At 35.1% G+C, this 20420-nt stretch overlaps 1 protein-coding gene across 1 annotated transcript in view; it reads left to right on the forward strand.

Moving 5' to 3' along the window:
• Tbc1d5 (TBC1 domain family member 5) overlaps positions 1–20420 on the forward strand; it is a 507456-nt gene that overhangs the window by 366113 nt on the left and 120923 nt on the right. The window contains exon 15 of the mRNA XM_078038310.1: positions 7065–7207. Within this exon, the coding sequence (XP_077894436.1) occupies positions 7065–7207 (143 nt within the window). The remainder of the gene's footprint in view (positions 1–7064; positions 7208–20420) is intronic.

The raw sequence follows: 20420 nt of genomic DNA on the forward strand, positions 1-20420 counted from the left end.
TTAATGTGAAGCATGCTTTTCCTTATACATATCTGAATTAGATACCTTTGGAATTAAAGAAAATTAAAGACAAGTGTAAAAGTCAGGAGAACAATAGGTGTTTTACAATGTTCAGGAGTTACAGTATCATACTGTAACAAGTAGTCAGCTTTTAAATGAGAGTGACTCAGGCTATGCCATGTTCCTCTGTCAATCCTGTAAACCTATCCCTGCCCTCCTTGTTTGACCCAGTAACTATGAAATAGGGTGGGGAGGTAGGTGATCAAAAAATCATCTCTATCTCTGAAATGAGGAGTTTTTTCCTCAGATTCATATCTTCCACAGACCACTTGCAGTAATTCTGCTTTTAAAGAATTGAAGCTTATTTGATTAAATAAAGTAGTACTTTCAGAAACCGAAAGTCTTATAAATGCATGATATTTGGCACTGTCATCAGAAATTGTGATTGTTTTAAAACACTGAGTTGTAATATTCTATGCATAAGAAAGAATTTTCCTTGGTTAGTGTATATTTGTCCTTTAAAAAAGTAATAGACACACACACATAGTTGATTATAAAATTGTTTGGACACTAAACTTCAACTATCAGCCAGGGATAAAGTAGAGCCTCCAACTCCTCTTTAACACTTTTGTTTCCATTTAACTCCCACTTAGAGGGAGAAGTAATTTGTGATGTTTGTGTTGGACTTCTAAATTTGTAAAGAAACCTATATTCCTTAAATAATGAATGCAGTGGAGTTGACTGCCCTTCATCTCTACTGGTGCCTTCCAGGTTTCCTCGTTTTTCTCTCTCTCCCCCTTCCTCCCTCCCTCCATCTCTCTTTCTCTCTCTCTCTCTCTCCCTCCCCCCTCTCCCTTTCCCCACATCTCCTCTCTCAACCCCCTTCTCCCCTTCCCTTTCTCTATCTCACCTTCTGTCCCCCTCCTCTTTTCCCTCTACCACCCTCCTCTTTTCCCCTGCCTCAGTCCCTCCTCGCCACCCCATTCATTCTCTCTTTACCCTTTGTAAGTCACTTGGGCCCCATGCAGATATGTTCAGCTCTTTTTATTTTTTGCAGTGCTGGGAATTATATCCAGGACCTTGCACATACTAGGCAAGTACTCTACCACTGAGCTGTATCCCCAGCCCACATTCAGTTCTTGATTATCTGCATTAATGGATGGGAACTAGGGCATATATAATCCCAAATGGTGGATAATCCAAAAACCATTAATACTTGGCTTTGAAATGTATTCAGTAATGTTTTAAATTGTTTTTACCTTCCTAATTATTTTTAGCTAATGCTGCCATTAGTTTGCATTCCCTGAACATACCCGGGTTCTTTGGAGGACTTAGTGGGGTGGGGGCATAGAAAAATGAAAAGTGTCTGTAGGAAGGCAGATTGATAGGATTATTATTGAATTAAAATTTACTTTGGATAATTTCCATGTTACTGATTGAGAGTTGTCATTGTAACATCTAGTCTTGGCTTAAGACAGTATTTGCCTGTGCTCAGGAAATATTTGTTAAATGAAAATTCTCATTGTTTTTCATACCATTCTTAATAATGGTCATATCAGAGGTAGCATAAGACAGGAGAGGAAGTCAGTGAAGAATATTCACTTCACCCTACCACAAGCCACTTTAGCTCCAGCTCAGTAAAGATGAACATTGCCAGGTCATGGTTATTTTCTAATATAGTGCTAACTTGCAGGCTGTTTAGATAACTGAGCCATACTGATCAGCCCCTCACAGACGAGGACTTAACCCAAGAACTCTTTAGAAATGAAGATATGCTGTTCTTTCAAAATGCAAGGACTTGTATTTCTTTTACTAGAATATAACTTTCCATGATAATGCAAATATCTAAATTAATATGTAGAGTGTATTTTCTCAAAATTCCCTGTAATAAACTCTCCATCATAGTAAATCTGTGTTTAAAATCATTGACTGGTAAATGTTAACATTTAAAATATATCATCATTTTTGTAACCTTGTTTTGAATTTCTTCATTTTTTATCTTATGCTGGGAGTTACAAAAAAATCTGAATGGCCTCTCATTGCTTTGGGGAGGCCTCCATTACCCCATAGCTATATCTGTTATCGTTCATTAGCTTTATTTGAATTTACTAGTAAATTAGTCTTTTAAATGTCGTACTTATAATAGCAGACATAGATCTAAAAAGAGGTTGGTGCATGTATAAAAACGTTCAAGGGTTATATATACAGCCTTAAAATATCATGGTCATCTTTATCCAACATCTTCATGAGCTTTTTGTATCTCTAAAAAAACAAGATACACAAGGCTGTACTTTCTATTCAGACTATTTTTGCAAAGAGCATATTACATTTGTTCTGACAAAACAGCTTCAAACACTTGCCAAGGAGAATAAATTACAGTAGGAATGGGTGATAATTATTAGGAACTTATTTTTGGAATAAGAAACCTTCCTTAATAAAGGGCTATGTATTGCCCTCTGAAAGGAACTGAGAATTTTCCTCAAAGTCAAAAATATACTTTTAGAAGTACAAGTACATATGCTTTGGGGGTTAAATTAGGTTTAACATGTCTTTCCTTAATGCCAAATCCAAGCTGGGTTCAACCCATAAATTACCAGGAACATTAAGAAAGTATATCTGAATTGTTTAAACACAAATCACTTGACATTTCTGATCTTCCTATTTTGTTTTAAGCAGAGTTTGATGGGCTTAAAGGATTCAAATCTTTCCAAGTCATGCAAATCCCAAATATTTTTAGAAGGACCTACTTGAAATAGTTGATAAAAACTTTATTAAGCGAGTCAAGCATCTTCCAGGAATGTACTGTGTAGTAGTACCCTTCCAGGAATAAGATGTGCAAAATTAGAACTAAGTTACTTATTTGTCCTTCTATCTTTTTGTAAAGTTGCTCTCTAAAGTTAGAATTAAAGTTGAGAATGCCTTTGTGACCTTAATTATAATAAATGCAATATTAAATTCTAATTTTGACTATTCTCACAGAGTTAGTTTAAAGGAATACTCAGGATTAATTAGTTTGAAAACAGGAAAGACAAAGAAACCCAACATAAGAGCCTAAATTTAGTCCAGGTGGTAGGTGCTCAACCTCACAAAAACATTTTTGACTTGCTTTTGTTTTTTCCCCGATAATAACAGCATTTGGATTCTGTGTTTATTCCATACCAGGCATTGATTATTTAAAATTCGTTAGCTCTGAAAAGAAGTGAACAGAAAGCAAAACCTAAAATTAATTTAATTGAGCAAAAATATAACACTGTTCTGTTGTGTTTGAACATGCTTACCAAGTGCTATCATTTCATGATCACAGGTTACTTGACATGCCCTTGTGAAGTTTGTTGAATTAAGTCAAATATAGCTTTCCTACATTACTTGTTCTTGTAAGATAGATATATCAATATGACACTAAAGGGTCATTAAAAGAAAAGGTAAGGATTTAAATTTCTTTCTCCTTATATAACCCACTACAGCCATGTTGGACCAAGGCTATTGAAACATAAATGGATCGTTTTTATAAACTCATGGTTAAAAATGGACTTCTCATGGTGTTTCTATGGGTCATTCACCACACAATAACACTATCAGTAGTTACTGATTCCTGAGAATAGCAGCTTAGTTACACAGAAATTTAAAATAGAGAATAACAGTATAGGTACAAACAGAAACTGCCCTGTCTTTGAGTGGCTTATTAGTAACTGTAATACTTCAGATAATCTTTTTTTGTTTGTACAGATTTTAATTACTAAGTAGGTCTGGTAAAATAGGAATTATTGTGTTATCACAAGTGATAAAATATATGAACATTGCAGTCTGCAGGTGTAACATACATAAAGCAAGATTAATAGTATCAAGCAATTAAACTGTAGCTATCTTTAAGGGAAAAAGAAAGGTTTAATGCTACCCTTAAGTGTAAGTTCAGCTCTCACTAAATATTTTTAACTGCAATAAAAGCATGTTAATTGTAGAAGTGACTTTTTTATAAGACCTCATTTCTTAGAGTACGTTCTCCTTTCTAAGAATACAAAAGCTTCCTGAAATAATTTCTATTTGTAACTCATTCCATAATAGGCTGAATTTTCCTTGGCTTTTAAGCTCAATGAAGTAAAGCCCAAAAATAGCACAGGAAATTTTTTGTGCTGTGAATATATATATGAACTAAATCCAGTTGAGATTTAAATGATTAAATTATTGATGTCATTGTTGGTCCCACAGCATTCTATTAATCATATGGTGGTTCTTAAATATTTTGAGAATTTGACCTTAGTTTGGGCATAAGAGCATATAAAATAGAGGAAAGAGTATTTTACTTTAAAATATCCTAGTATATACAAATTACAAATACTAATATAAAATAACATAGTAGGCATCTAATAATAAGTTATTTTTAATGTGTTTCTGGTTTTCCCCCCACTTCCTGAATTATTTTTGTGCCACCATTAGGAAGATCAATGCCTATGCTTCCAATTTAGCTACACCTTTGCTTCTCAGTAATGTGACAGGTGGCTTTACAGTGTATTTAACAAGACCTTGGTAAACAAAGATAGAGCACTTAGTGAAGTATATAGAGCTCTTTACAAAGAGCTTTGTAGATCTGCCCCCTTTCTCTTACTACTGCTATCTCCCCTCCCTCCTTCCCTCCATCCCTCCTTCTCTCTCTCTCTCTGTCTTCCACTTTCCTCCCTTCTCTTCTTCCCACTTCCCCTCCCCTCCCCCATTCTTCCTCCTTCCCTCCCTCCCTCCCTTCCCCACCCCCTCTCTCATGCAGATTTAGTTCTTGTCCCAGAATTATTTAGTCCTGTGGCAACTTAAAACTTTGAAGCAATGTGAAGCAATTACAAAGCAGCACATAACAGATTACACAAAATTACTAAAGACCTGCATTTTGTGTAGTTTTGAAAATATCAAACATATAAACCGTTGGACACAGATAAAAATCAGAAGTGTTGTATTCAGTGTAAATTACCAGCCTTTGCAGTTGCCCTCCTGACAATTCTACTGCTGTGGAATTTGCTGCATGCTTGTATCTGGGCTCCTTTTTGAAGCTAAGCTAATATAACTCTAACCAGCAGGAAGATTGCAAGAGAAGTTTGAACAATAACTGGCATTTAGTTATAAAAATCATAGGTATAAAAATTATTTTTAAAAAATAAGCTACTTTGTTTATTTTGCTCTTGAAGCACTGTCTGTGATGAAACCAAAAATGTTATTGCCTATAGGAAAATTACAGGCATTTGAGCTGTAAGGAAGGCTGGGAAGCGATAGCAACACTCAACTGTGGCTGTGTACCAACCTTCGTTTGTTTTATTTTTGTTGGAATTTTCTTTTATTTGTATCAATTGAATAATTTTGAGTAGCTTTATTCTAAATATTTTAGTCATTTAAGAATGCACTTATGTATGTGTCAGTTAAAAATCCTTTTCAGGAGTACTCAAAGTGGTTTAATCCACATACTATTTTGCTTTGCCCATATCTATTTCCTCTGATATTCTTTGCTCTGGTTGACTTCTTTGTAATTCAGAAGAACAACCCATTTAACTTAGAAGTATCTGTCTTCTTTTTAGCATACTAAATATTAGCATTTGTAACTTAAAAGAATTAGAAGTGTGGGAGAAGTAATTTTTTCTTAAGGCACATAAACACAAGCATATTTGACAAAACATATAAATTTTAAGTTAGTCACTCATCATTTTAGCATGGAATATAATTTTAAAGATAAATGAAAATGACAGAAGATGTAAGCATTTAAAAAAAATAAATGTCACCTGGGCATTTTTTTCCCCTGAAAAATGCAGTAATTGATGTAGTTAAAAAATACAGTCTAATTATTCTGATTAATTTGGTGATAATAATTAATAAAACTTAAGTAGTTGATGTCATAGTTTTTAATAATTACGCTGGGATAAATAGGGGTGGTTATATACTTTTTTCCCACAACTTTAATTCCTCCTTAAATACTCCCAGAGAAAAGTATTTAAATATTTTCTTTTTCCTCACTGTAACTTCACAGATGGTTATATTTGGTTTCAAATTTTACAAAGTAGTAATATTTCCTAGCTACATTATGAGCAGTTTTTTCTATTCTCCATTACTTGATAGCACTAGCAACTTAGAACAATTAAGTCTTTGCTATGTGCCAGAATCACAAAATACTCACTGAAGTATTTAAGCAAAAGGCTTGTTAAGAAAAGTGTTATATTATATAAAATTTGAAGTATAAATGGATAAAAGTATACCAAATTGAATTATTCCTATTTGTATTGTAAGCATTAGATATAAATTGATTAATTAGAATTTGCTGAAAGTATAAAATGTCACTATTTATGTAATACAATTACACACAAAGTTACCATTACTGTTCATGTCTATTCTGTGATACTCATTTACCTGACCGTAGAAATCAACTTGAAAAGCTTCCCTAGAAAGAAAATACATCTATTCTAAAGCTAAAATTTAAGTATAATTATATTTTTATTTAAAATAACTATATACACTTTACCAAAAAAATATGTACAAGAGTACTAATTTTCCCCTACATATAATGTTAAATGAATATTTTAAATAAGAATACCATGTGAGAATGCAGTTTTATAGGTTTGGCTATAGTAATTTGTTATCATATAAATGCTTGCAAAAGGTTAACAGAAAATTATAAAGATTATGAAATGTGGGGAAATTGTATTTTTAATTCAGATCTTTACATATGAGGTAACTACTAGACCACTACATATTCATTTTTTCTTTTTTCGTTTTGAGGATTTGTGGTTTTTATTAAATATGGAAAATTTCTACACTTTCTAAACATGTACACTTAGAGAAATAAAAGTTTAATCATCTTAGCCTAGTATAGAATTTTAAAATTAGTTTAAATGCCTAAAACTTAGATTTTACTGTATTTTATATATGTTTGCTCAAAACTTAAATTTTGCTGTAATGTCTTTGACATATAATGTTTGCTCACTGTATTCAGTTAATAAATCAAATTTTTTCACAATTACATGAGAAAATGATAACTTGTTCATAATTCCTCTCAAAAGTACCATTTTCTAAATTTTTGTTTTGTTTCTCTACAGACGGTGGGTGCGGCTGCTGTTTGGCAGAGAGTTCCCTCTGCAGGACCTCCTGGTGGTCTGGGATGCCTTGTTTGCAGATGGCCTCAGTCTGAGTTTAGTGGACTATATCTTCATAGCCATGTTACTCTACATTCGAGATGCTTGTAAGTATTAGGACTTTGCTTGTATTCGACTAGGGGGCCCTGATTTTCAAAAGTGGTTTTTTGCCTTTAAAATATATTTTAAACTTTATTTTTCGATTTACATATACCTAAATTTTTATAGTAGATGATATAGCAATGATTCTATGGAAAATTGTAAGCATTTCTTTTATCAGTAGCCATTATGTTTTTGGAGATGTGGAGGATGATTTTTATCATGAAAGAATTGAAATATTTTTTAGAACCATTTTTCTCAAGATACTCCTGCTTTAATCTTCTTGTTACACACATTTGTGAAATTCATATATAAAAGCCAGTATTTCAGATATGTGTAGAGCTCCACCTTCTGACATGTAGTAGTATTCAACAATGTTTATCTGAAAGTTAGAGCTGTTTGTATAGTATCATCGCCTTACCAATTAAAAAAAAAAAAAGAGTATTTGACTTCTTCCCAGTTAAATTTTATCAAAATTCATTCCCCAGTGTAGTGTCTAATGGTAGAGGCATTCCCATAACCTCAGATCTACCTAAGGCAACTTACCATAGCTGGAACGCCAGTGCCTACCCCCTTTCAATACTCTGATAATCCTTGTCATGAAGAAAATATCAGAGCATGTTTTAAATTTCAAAGTAATCCAAATTATTTTTCTTTTCAAAAATAATCACAGTTCACAAACAAGATTTATAAGCCAAAATTAGTAAAGATTGCACAAAGTACTGTTGTTGAATTAGGAAGTAAAAAACTATTGTTAAGATTAAGCAGCACTATGTCAAAAGAACATATACCATTTGGAGTTGTTATTTATCATGACTGTTAACTTGCTATATAGCTTTCTTTATTTCTTAATAGAATACCAGTTGTGCCAGATGTTCTTGTTATGCCTCTGGTAACACTAATATTCTTTAAAATTTTTAGATTATACTTTTTTAATTCCCTCAAAATTACTTAAATTAAATAAGTGACAGGAGCACCATATTTTATCCAAAGATTGAGCTTTTTCCTATGCCTTAAAGGTCAAACAGTTTGGGTTTTGACAGACAAAGTGAGAATTCCTTCTTTTGGAGCTGGAGCTAATCATATAAGAACATGGAAATCACCATAGAAGACATCTGGAAAGTAGCTGAGGCTGTTTGGATAGATGTGGTGGATACTTGATTTTGGGGTATTGCATATTTAGCTCCCTTTGAAAGTTGTATGTTTTTAAAATTGTAAGTAATAATAAACAAAAAGAATGAGAAAACTGTTAGAACAGCAAAAAAAAAAACCACACACTTGGATCATATTTTCACAGAACTTTCCACATCAAACAACTTCTGAAATGTATTCTGATTTTCTGTAATCGTAGACAATTAACAGTTGGTCTCTTCATGACTCTGACACATTACACACACACACACACACACACACACCTATATATTTGTAAATTGAATTTAATCGTCTCCTGAACTAAAATGTATTTTTTTAATTTCATAAAACATGTCAAATTTGGGGCAGCTGAAGCCCTTATACATTTTTAATCTTTCTACTGATTGCTTTATAAAACATGGGCACATGTGGAAAAGTGCAGAAAAGAAATTACTTTTTCATATGAATATTTAGTCAAGCTTATTTTAATTTTGTGGCTAAATCCATATAATAGATGTTGTCTTTTAAAGATAGAATGAATTTTTTTTATTTATTTATGGCTACTGTTGTCTTGAAGTTTTTCAAGCTATTAGGGAATAATGACATAAACAATTTCAAATAGACACATCTGATACTGCAATTGAGAGGGAATGTAGTATGAAAATTTATGAAAGACACTGTGCCTCCTCTGGGCCAGCTGTGGATGAGTAGAGAAAATGGTATATATACTGGCAAATCCAGTAAGGTGATCTGTGTTCAGGCTGAAGGAAGAGCATTCATGAGGGACTGGAAGTGAGAAGCTACTTTGTGAGTGTGGTGTTTGTGTTTGTGTTTCTACAAGCTATTTGGGGTTATTTGAGTAAAAGGAGTTAGTAAGTGGATTATGAGACTGAAGATGTAAATAGGAAGAATCATGATAAAAGTCTTCAGCCTAAAATGAGTTATCAAAAGGTTCAAAGTAGAAGTATGATCACTTTTAGATCACTCTTGCAACAACATGGAAAGTGAACTTGAAAAAGACAGATTAGAATAAGGTCAGATAAAAAGTTATGAGTAGTTTAGGGAAAAACAGTGAATGCAGAAATGATAGGAGATAGGTAAGGGAGAATGGGAAATCTAGAGCAATCCCCTGCTTTAGAGACTTCAGTGGCTGGGTCTTTGAGGAGAAAATACAAGGATCCACAGGTTTTAGGAATATAAATGATTGAGTTTTGGCCATGCTGAGTTTGAGATGCCTATGAGAAACCATCGCCTGAAGATTTGGAAAATAATGTTCAATGTCATTATCAAGGCTACTGGTTGAGGTTTTCAAATAATTACAGCTGCTTGTCAGTCAAGATTATAATAGTAGATGCTATCAATCTCCTAAGAATAGAGTGACCATATATCCTAGTTTGGGGTAATCTTGGTTTGCATCTGCTACCCCAGAGTAATAATTATTAAAAGTATCCTCCTTTACTCCCAAAGGCATCCCATTAGGATCATAAAACTTATATGCCATCCTAAGTAAATTGGGTACATAGAGAAAGAGAACATGGACAAAGGTGGAACTTTGCCTTTAGCATCAGTATTTAAGGAGAACTGGAAGAGAAAGAGCAACAAGTACTTGTACTGCAGTAAAGTAAGGCAGGGAAAAGTCCACCCAGATTTGGCACTCTGAAGTGGCACTGGGTACATTCCAGAGTGGAATGAATGAAGTGATAGAACAGTAGGTTCTGGACAACTGAGAAGTACATGATCTATTCTTCAGCTTTTTGTTGTTGTTTTAGATATGAATTATTTTTATTGTTTTTTTAAATAAATGACAGTAGAATGCATTACAATTCTTATTACACATATATAGCATAATTTTTCATATCTATGGTTGTCTATAAAGTATGTTGCCACCAATTTGTGGCTTCATACATCTACTTTGGATAATGATGTCTATCACATTCCACCATCCTTGGTAAGCCCCTGCCCCCTCCCTTTCCCCTCCCAACCCTCTTCCCTATCTAGAGTTCATCTACCTAAAATGATGACCAAGAAAGTAAGAATTTAGAGATGGTTTATACAGGGTGATCTTTAAAGAAGAGAAGAATTAGACATCAAAAATGCAGTAAGAAGGCAATTCAGGAGCCAAGGAAGTTGTCCTTAGACTGAAAGAGTGCACTAGAGTTGGGGGTGCTGGTAGAGAGGTTTACTTCTCAACATACAGTATCTCCTTCAAGAGTCAGTGTTTCCCTCTTTTTTTAAAAAATGTTTTATTTTAAAAGTTTTTGTGATACTGTGGATCAAACCCAGGTCCTGGTACATGCTAGACAAGTGCTCTACCACTGAGCTATATCCCCATCCTTTTGTATTTTGAGACAGGATCTGGCTATATTGCCCAGATTGGCCTCTAATTTATCATCCTCCTCATCCTCAGTAGGTGGGACCACCACACCTGGTTTTCCTCTCCTGTGGCATGGATGAGATCTATGAAAACAGAAATTACGTCTTTTGTTTTTAACTTTCTATTTGTTTATTTTTTCTTCTTTACACCTGCCCCACCCTCCTCTATTCCCCAGTGAGAGAGGATTTTGTCCATTTTGGTTTTCCTACTGTGCACTAACATCTATAACAGAGCCCAGTACATAGTTAACCTTCAGACAAATATTTTTTAAAATAAAATAATTTTAAAAAGGGCCCAGAGGCAATAAAAGAGAATTGGAAGACTGACTATAGAACAGGAATGAAAAACTGGTGCAGATACATGAAGAAAATACTAGGCTGGATTCAGAAACAGACCAGTTTATATGTGGAGAAGACCAAAAATGGGGGAATCCCATGCCATCTGCTGGGAATGAGTTAGAGTAGGGCAAAGGCTTTGAGGGGACTGATTAAAAGACATGGTAAATATGGCTGACAAGGACTAGGACGAGTAGCTGGTGAAGATCCTCCAGTGATGAGCAAAGGGCAGTGGCACTAGACCTCAAGGTTGTAGTTTTTCCAGCTGTGCTGAGGAGTTGGAGTGAGGTAAAAAAAATAAATAAACTGTAATGTAGGTTTCGAGTTGGGTTTACTTTCAAATGAATTAGGCAGAACTAAGGAAAAGAAGGATAGAGGGTGTTGAGTACATTTTCAGACAGTACTTTAGGATGTATAAGAAGGGAAGCACAGTCAGGAGACCACTGGGAAGAAATGAAAGTATCAAGGAGTTGGAAACAGGGCAGAAGAGACGTGAAAGCATAAATATTGTGGTCACACAAAAGGACAGGGAATGGTTCTAGATGTGGTCGATATGATTGAAGTGAGTGAAGGGTGAAATAAGTCACTCAAGATCAAGGGATTTTGAGGAAGGTAAAATTTTTGTGCCACATATAAGCCAGTCTATTTCTGAAACTATGGTTCTCCATGAACACCTCATCAAGAATCAAGATTTGAAAAGAAGATATAGAAAAAATTTTTAAAGAAACAGATACCAAAACCTCAAACAAATGCTGAAAGCATGACCAAGAAAACAACTTTTATTCAGTCATTTATTCAAAGAATCAACAGTTTAACCAGTACTTATTGAGTTCTTGCTATTTGCCAGTACAGTATTGTAGTACATGGATGAAGTGATACTTGGATGTGTGATGGATGTATAGAAGTATGGCATGAACTTCAGTGGAAGAAGGATTTTTATGGGAAGATAGGAAGCAAAGTTTGGAAGCAGCATTGGAGCAAGGTGATCCCCCACCTCACCTATAGAGGTTGCAGGGAAACCAGTGAGTACAGAAGAACCAGGCTTACATGGAAAGACTTTGTTCCTCTGAGGGAGGATCATGAGGGAGGGGAGCAGCAGGAGAAAAAGAGGATACAAAACAGGATTGGGTAAAGTGTAGAAGAGGGCAGTGCTAATTAGATGAATTTACATTTTAGGCCATGGTCAAGAACCAAGGGAAAAGAAGAAAAGTTTTTAGCCTCATCATTAAAACAAACAAAAACATCAGTTTCAAGGTTTTATTTCATGTCAGTATATTCTGACTCGTGATGCCCAGCTATGACATCCAGAGTGGTATTCAGTTATACTCAGTATTTTCAGGATCATTCATTCAAATATTCTTCACTGAATATTATGTGGCTAAGGGCACTGTGTGTTCTTTTGGAGCTCTTCATAACCCAGGGAATGTTTCACTTGAGGAAAGTGGAAGAGCCTACTTCAGTGATGGCATTCCTTGCTTCAGCCCCATACTTCCTAGGGATTCAATGGGTGGGCTTCAAAAATCTGTCATCATTCTGATGTTGTACAAAATGTTGTACATTTCTCTGGTGCAAGGGGCTATAGTTTCATCAGTTTTTCAAGTGAATATATATCACCAATAAAATGAAATACAGTTAAGCTAAAGTTCTAATTTTACATGCACAGATAATTAGACCTTTTATGGGCTGAATTATATCCCCCAAATGATACATTGGAGTCCTAACTCCTAGTACTTCAGAATATGATCTAATTCCCAATAGATTATTGGAGATGTAATTAGTCAAGATGAAGTCCTAGTGGAGGTAGAGCAGGCCTCTTAATCTAATATAACTGGTGTCCTTATAAGAAGGAGGAAGTTTGGATACAGGCATGCAAAGGAGGAAGATGTGAAAATAGACTGGGAGAAGAACAACTCATGAAGACAGAGGCAGAGATTGGAATGATATATCCGCAAGTCAAGGAATGGCAAGGATGTTCAGTTGTTATAGAAGCCAGGAGAAAGGTATGGCATGGATTATCCCTCAGGTCCCTGAGAAAGAACCAACCCTGCCATAACAGAAGCCAGAAGAGGCAGGGAAGGGTTTTCCCCTATAAGTTTCTGAGGGTGGATAGTCCTGTCAGTTTCTTGATTCCAAACTTTTATCCTCCAGAATGATGAGAAATAATGTGTTGTTTTTTTTTTAAACACCCCGTTTTCAGTCAGTACTTAGCTGAATTCTGTGGATTAAAGTTATATACAAAAATAAAAATCAAGAATAAAGATATGTCAGTAATCATGACATAATCCTGAGCTATTATCCTGTAAAAGTTTATGAACGTCTATCCTCTCATCACAGGATCTTTCAACCAGTTAGTCCAGACCGTAAGTCATTCCTGTGATTCCTTCCTTCCCTCTTCTCTCTTCATTTACCTAAATCAGGCCTAAGGTAAAGAACCTTTTTCCAAAACCTTTCCCCATGGTTCTAGACCTCATTGATCTCTCACTTTTGTGGTCCTGCAAGGTTTCAGTTAATGTAGAACTCAATTTCACTCTATTCCACATGGTTTCTTAGTTGCTGTGGTTGTTGGTCGTATCTTCTAAGCAGATTGCAAGCTTCCTTAGTACGAGAACCACTTATTGTCATTCTTCCATGTCCCTCAGAGCATCTGAAGTTCTTTATCTGCCCAGCTAATCTTGAAGTAGCATCAGGTCAAAAGCACTATGGAGACTGGGGAGTGGATTTGACAGGTACCCATTCTAATTTATGGAATAACAACTCAAATAATTATTTTTTTAAATGTTCATGACTTTTTGAAAACAATTGTTTACCTTTTAAATTAACTACCGACAACTTTTTATTTCAGTTGAAATCATTTTTTAAAATATTTTTAGTTGTTGATAGACCTTTATTTTATTTATTCATATGCGGTGCTGAGAATCAAATCCAGTACCTCATACATGCTAGGCAAGCACACTTCTGATGAGCTACACGTCCAGCCCAATTTAAATTTTTAATTGATGTTTGACTAGTATCAAAATAAAACATTTTCTAATTTGTAATATAATACACCTTTGTCTTATAAACTGTATTAATAGCTAAAATGCTATAATCCATTTAACTGTCAATTTTCTTAATCACAAAGCACCTCTCAAATGTTTATTGTCTTTTTAAATTTTCTCTCTAAACATTTTGTGGCTGGAAAAGTTTCCTTCATGGCATTTCTATCCACTTCTTACTTTGTTTCACTTTGTCAGTTAAATTTCATTTTTTCTATTTAATTAGTATATAATAATTGTACATATCTACAGGGTACAATGTGATTTCATATCAAGTACTTGTGTTTCCCCTTCCTTTTTATGTCTTTGTGTTGGGTGCCTTCAGGCTCCTTTCCCTGTCCTGATTTTTCAGCCAGCATAAACATGTTACTACATGTTACTGTGCTGTAGCTCCCTCTGTTTCTCTGTTTTCTGTAGGGGTCTTTAGTTGTTTCCTGCCCTGGCATGTTGTGGCACTTGTGTCCTCTTCCTGATTTATGTGTTCCTTTTGATTTCATTTTGGATCTCTGCAACCTCTTCAGCCACTAGCTATCTGTAGGCCAGTGTTTCTGTCTCCCTATCACAGAATTTCTGTTATCTATTTTATAATTAAGAGCATGTTTGACATTATACTGATGTCAGAATATAGTTTATTTAAACTGAAAGTTGAATTTGTCATTTCTAGAACAGCCAGCCTCAGTAACTAAAAATAAAGACTCTCTTAAACCACACGGTAATGTGTCACCAAGTTTTACCAAAGCCCAAATTGGTGGTTTTATTTTTAAAGGAAGGTTTAAGCACTTACTGACTGCCAACTCTCTTTTCTCTAATGTAAAATATTGCCTGTTGGTCTTATGACCACATCAGATAAGGATATTAATATACCCTTTAAGTTACAAATGCCATTTACATTATTTTGTATTTTAGTTTAATAATCTTTTAAAATTTCCATTACAAAGGCTGATACTCTACTACTAGTTCATTGTCTTGGTTTTCTGTTTCTGGTGTTTTTTTTTTAATAGCTTTTATGTTGAAAGAGAAGTTTTAGGTTCATGGCAAAATGGAGCAGAAAGTATAGTTCCCATATATTCTCTCCCATCACATACCACAGCCTCTTCCACTGTAAACATCCTATACCAGAATGACACATTTGTTAAAGTCCTTGAACCTACATATCATTATCATCATTATCATTATCATCCTGGAACCTGCAAGTCTATAGTTTGCATTAGCATTCACTCTTGCGTTTGTGTCAGTCATTGATGTAACAAAATACCACACACTACTTGTGAAATAAATTGTAGTTTATTTTGGCACATAGTTCTGGAGGTTCAAGTGGAAGATCAGGCAACCCCATGGGTTTAGTCCTATAGTGATGTCAGCCCAATATGACTGGACATCATGGCAGGAGCACATAAGAGCAAATATCACATCATGAGCCAGGAATAAAAGAAAAGATGGGCTAGGTCCCATAAGCCTTTTTGAGAACACACAGTCCAACACACACAAACTGACCTAAAGATCTGCCACCAAGACCCTACCTCCTCAAGGTCAACAGTTCCTCTACTGCCTTCATACCAGGTACCAAGCCTTTATATATGGAACTTTAGGTGACACTCAAATTACATTGAGAACATAGCAGTATTATATCTCTGTGGATCTGGACAAATGTCTAATGAAATGTATTCACCATTATAGTATGCGGAATAATTTCACTGCCCTAAAATTTCTGTGTGTGCTACCCATTAGTGTCTCTCTCCTTTTTACTAACTCCATAGATTTCCCTTTTCCAGAATGTCATATAGTTAAGATAATAGTGTATATCCTTTTCAGAATGCCTTTTTCATTTAGTAATGTGCATTTAAGTTTCCTTCATGTCTTCTTCTCATGGCTTAATAGCTTATTTATTTTTAGTGTTGAATAATACTCTGTTTGAATATACCACAGTGTCTTTATTCATTATCTACTACAGGATGTCTTGGAGTTCCCTACATAGAAGTAAGATCTTCACTTACTTTCTCTCTTCACATCCCTGTTTCTCCTTACCATCCCTGCTATTGCAGCCACTCAGTATCTTGCCTCCATTTGCTTCCCCATGTTGTTGGCTGACACTCCCACCAACCTCAGAGACTTCCATTTTAGGAGCTGGCATAGCTTGAGGATGTGCCACTATTATCAGCCTAGTATTCTGTTGTAGTTAGTGCTGTGCTTCTCTTCTGCTGGAATATGAAAAAAAGAAAAGCGGAAACTGTGTCTTAATTCTTTTCATGTCATTAGAACTCAGTATTTGGAACAAAACAGGTGATCAGTACATATTTGTTGAATGAATGAGTACACAAATCTAACAATAGGAGGATATTGTCAATAATTTTTAAATTCCTTCAGAACTTGAACCATTTCTATTGACAATTGAAATTTCTAAGTAAGGCATTAGAACCCAGTGGGCACAGTGACATAAAATATAACCATTTATGTCTGTATTCAGATTTAACTAATACCTGAGATGTGGTTTTCTTCTCTTGGATGAAGAATTAAGAAAGGCAAATCTATGAATCAGGTTTACTATCCCTTTTCTAAATCTTAAAAGTCACCAAAGTTTTTCAAGTTTCATTTCCATGACATTTTACAAATACGGAAATAATAGAACTCGGGGCTTTGATTCTGACTATATCCCTATAATTATTACCTTAGTGTTAATAATTTGTGTTTAAAGATTTTGCTTTTACACTATATCATCTCATTTTATTTTCTCAATGGGTAAGGAGATAGAGAAGATAGAGAAAACTGAAGCCTGTTCATAGCTGCTCCCAGTGGCACTCTTGGAGCTACATGCAGTCATTCTGATTTTCCTAGTACAGTGTTTATTATGGTTTAGATATTAGATGTCCCCCAAAAGCTTATGTGTAAGACAATGCAAGAATTTTCAGAGGTAAAATGATTAGGTTATAAGAGATTTAATCTAATCTGTGGATTGATCAACTGACAAGGATTAAATGGTTGGTAACTATAGGTAGATAGGGTATGGCTGGAGGAGGTAGGGCACTGGAGGTGTGCCTTAGAGGTATATATATTTTCCCTGGTGAGCATAGTGTATGCACACAAGCTCTCTACAAGTTGTCTCCCTCCCTCTAGGCCCACCCTGTGCTTCATTGTTGTTGTGTCCTAACTGCTTTCCTCTACAATGCCTCTCTTCCTTTGTGTAATGTCTCACCTTAGGTCTAGAGCCAGAGAGTCAGCTGACCATGGATTGAACCTCTGAAACCTTGCACCAAATTAACTTTTTCTTCTACTATGTTCTTTCCAGGTCTTTTGGTCACAGTGACCAAAAACAACAACAACAAAAAAAAACCTAACTAATACAGTATTCATTTTCCTGTGCTCAGTTCCTAGTCATTGGAAATTCTGCACTTGATCCTTCCTTGCTTCAGCCTTAAGTATAATATACAGCATCAGCAACACTCTACATTTAAAGATGTAATTTCTTGAGTAGTTTTCTTATTGTTTGATCTCTGATTAAACTATATTTCTGTATAAAGTATATTAAGCTTGAGCAGTAAAAATAAAAAATTTTAAAGTCTTTTTTGAACCAGGAGAATGTGCCACTCTGAATATGAATTGTCCTCTTTCCTGAAAGTGAATTTTAAATCCCATATTATTCTATACTAAGTCTACCAGAAAAATAAGGAATTACCCAATACTTATCCAAGCGTTTACTAAGGGTGGGTCTTGGGTTTCAGTGTTTTAATGATTGGTGATGCTACAAGAGGCAGGTGTCACAAAGGCAACCAAGAGAGAAAACCCAGAAGGATAAAAATCCTACAAGGGTCTTAAATGCTAGAATAAAATCAGTTTTTGTGGAAGAAAAGACTGTTTCATACTTGGCACTAAGACTGAGCTGAATGAAAGTTTTTGCTTTTAATAATGATTTATTTTCAGTTTTCCTCCACCTTGTTTTCTAGTCCATTTGAAATCCCTTTTTTTATATTGTCATTTTATACTAGAAAAGTCAAAATAGTAAAGATCTTTAAATAGTTGAAGACATTTCTGATGTTAATTCTAGTGCTTATTATTTTTTCCCGTGTGTAATAGCTTTCAAACTTTTTTTTTTAAATAAACAGAATTGAACTCAGAGGTGCTTTACCACTAAACTATGTTCTCAGTTCTTTTTATTTTGAAACAGGGTATCATTGCTGAGGCTGACCTCAAATTTGTGATTCTTGTACCTCAGCCTCCCACTAGGATTACAGGCTTGCGCCACCATGCCCAGCTTCACAAATATCTTTTCAGATCCTACAATAGTCTTTAAATGTGTTTGCATGCCAGATACCTTAGAAAGTACTTACACATTGGCACTATTTTCAGTGAAGTATGATGAATTATGAGAAAGCCTAAAGGTTTCTTTTTTCATGAGCTAATTATTTTTAATCTGATTATCCTGTATGACGATTTATACCTAAATGTAAGAATCTATGCTTATTTCTAAATATTGGTTACACCTGAGGACTTCTTCTGTTTATTTGAACTTCTCTGTGGCTCAGAACATTGTTGGTGTTTAGAAGCCATCTGCATTGTGTGTGTCTTCACTTATGTGTGCAGATCTTCTTCTTGTGACTCTTCTAGGAATGCAGCAAAGTATAAGATAGAGCAATGAAGGGCAAAGCTTTCAGTTACACAGACTTACGTTAATTCCTGTTCCTACCCCTTCAGAGCTCTATGGCCTTGGCCATGTTGTTTACCCACTCTGTACTCCCATGTCCTCATGTGTTATAGAGGGTTGATGATAATGGTTTTCTTCGAGGAGGTTGGTAGGACTTGTGAGATGTTTGTTACATAAATGGCAAGTCACCAGACATACTATATAGTTGCTTAGTAAGTGATAGCTAAATTAAAGGAAGTATGTATAAATATAAATACATACTTCCTTTAATTTAGCTATCACTTACAAAGTCATGGTTTGTAGTAGTTGCTCTCAGTTTGTTTTGTTACTTTGAGAAAATATATCTCCATATAAAATTAAATAATTTGGAAAAATGTATTTGTAAATGTTATAAGTATAGTTAGCTATGAGTTATAGATAAGTTATGGATTCATGTTGCTTTAAACTTTCTCAAAACAATCACATTCCCTATTTAGTTTTATTGATTGCACTATTTTTTCTGTTTTCACTGGGGAAAACTATGTAAACCAACTCTCTCCAACTACATCACAGTAGTTGTGGGGCATTTAAAGTGGAGAAAGAGAAGTCAGCTCTGCTTCCATGTGGAGTAGCACTATTCATCAAATAAAAATTTGGTGAGTATGGAAATCTCGGTGTGGCATCTTGGTCACCCTTAGAGAAACCCTGCAGATAGAGAAAGCATTTCTGTCTTGTTGACTAAAAATGAATGGCAGAGAGACAGACTTTCAGTAAACAAAGCGTTTATTCAGGAATAGCAAGGGATTGCAATTTGGCATATGCCTGGTATGGTAGACTGAAAGTACAGACAAGGGGGTAGGACAAAGGGAAGCTTTTAAAGGCAAAAGGAGAAGTCCATATAAGCCATTTTGAAATGAGGCTCATTGGTTATAAGGGACTTGTCCCAGGTAGTGACACTTGTTCTTTGGTGGTATTGACTGTTGCTTGAAGAGAGTCTTAATAGAAGTGGCTTAACTGGAAAGTTCTGGTTAGGAAAGTCCTTTATGGGATTCCTGTTGCAGCATGCCCTCAAGAAGGCCCTTCTTTCATGGTCTCCCAGCCTCATTATTAGTTTGACAAAAGTGGACATGTTAGTACTGACAGCTTTCATAGTCCCTGTTTTATAAATGGGGGAAATTAAAGTTTGAGTGAAGATGAGCAGTTTGCATTAATAAGTAACTGGGGCCAACATTCTAATAGATCTTCTGATTCCAAATTCAGTATATTTTCCCAGGTGCCTTCACCTTTGTTTTTACCTTCCTTGCATCAACTCTTCAGAGTATGCTTCAGTACTTTGGTTTTAAACATAAACTTCTCATTTCAAATGTAGGAAGACATTAAAACTCAGGATTTTTTAAACTTTTCACTTTTTTTCCCCCTGGCGTATAACTACCCTTCTCTGATAGAATAAACATTGAATTGTAAAGGTAAAATTTCTAAGCTGATTCTAAACTACAAAGCCTGAGTTAAAGTGTAAAAGACCGGGCATTGTAAAGTTTCCAAGCTGCAGGGCCCGAGTTAAAAAGTGAAAGACTAGGTATTGTTAAAATTCCTCTGCTACCCCCAGAACCTATAATCCCTGTAGCTATTAGGACAATACTGGAACTGTCCAGTAAATATTTCCACTGTTTCCACTGGTTGTCTAATAACCTGGGATTCTGTGTAGTGTGTCACGTAGTCCTTTAGGCCCTA

This window comes from Ictidomys tridecemlineatus, chromosome 2, assembly GCF_052094955.1.
Source record: "Ictidomys tridecemlineatus isolate mIctTri1 chromosome 2, mIctTri1.hap1, whole genome shotgun sequence".
Lineage (NCBI taxonomy): Eukaryota > Metazoa > Chordata > Mammalia > Rodentia > Sciuridae > Ictidomys > Ictidomys tridecemlineatus.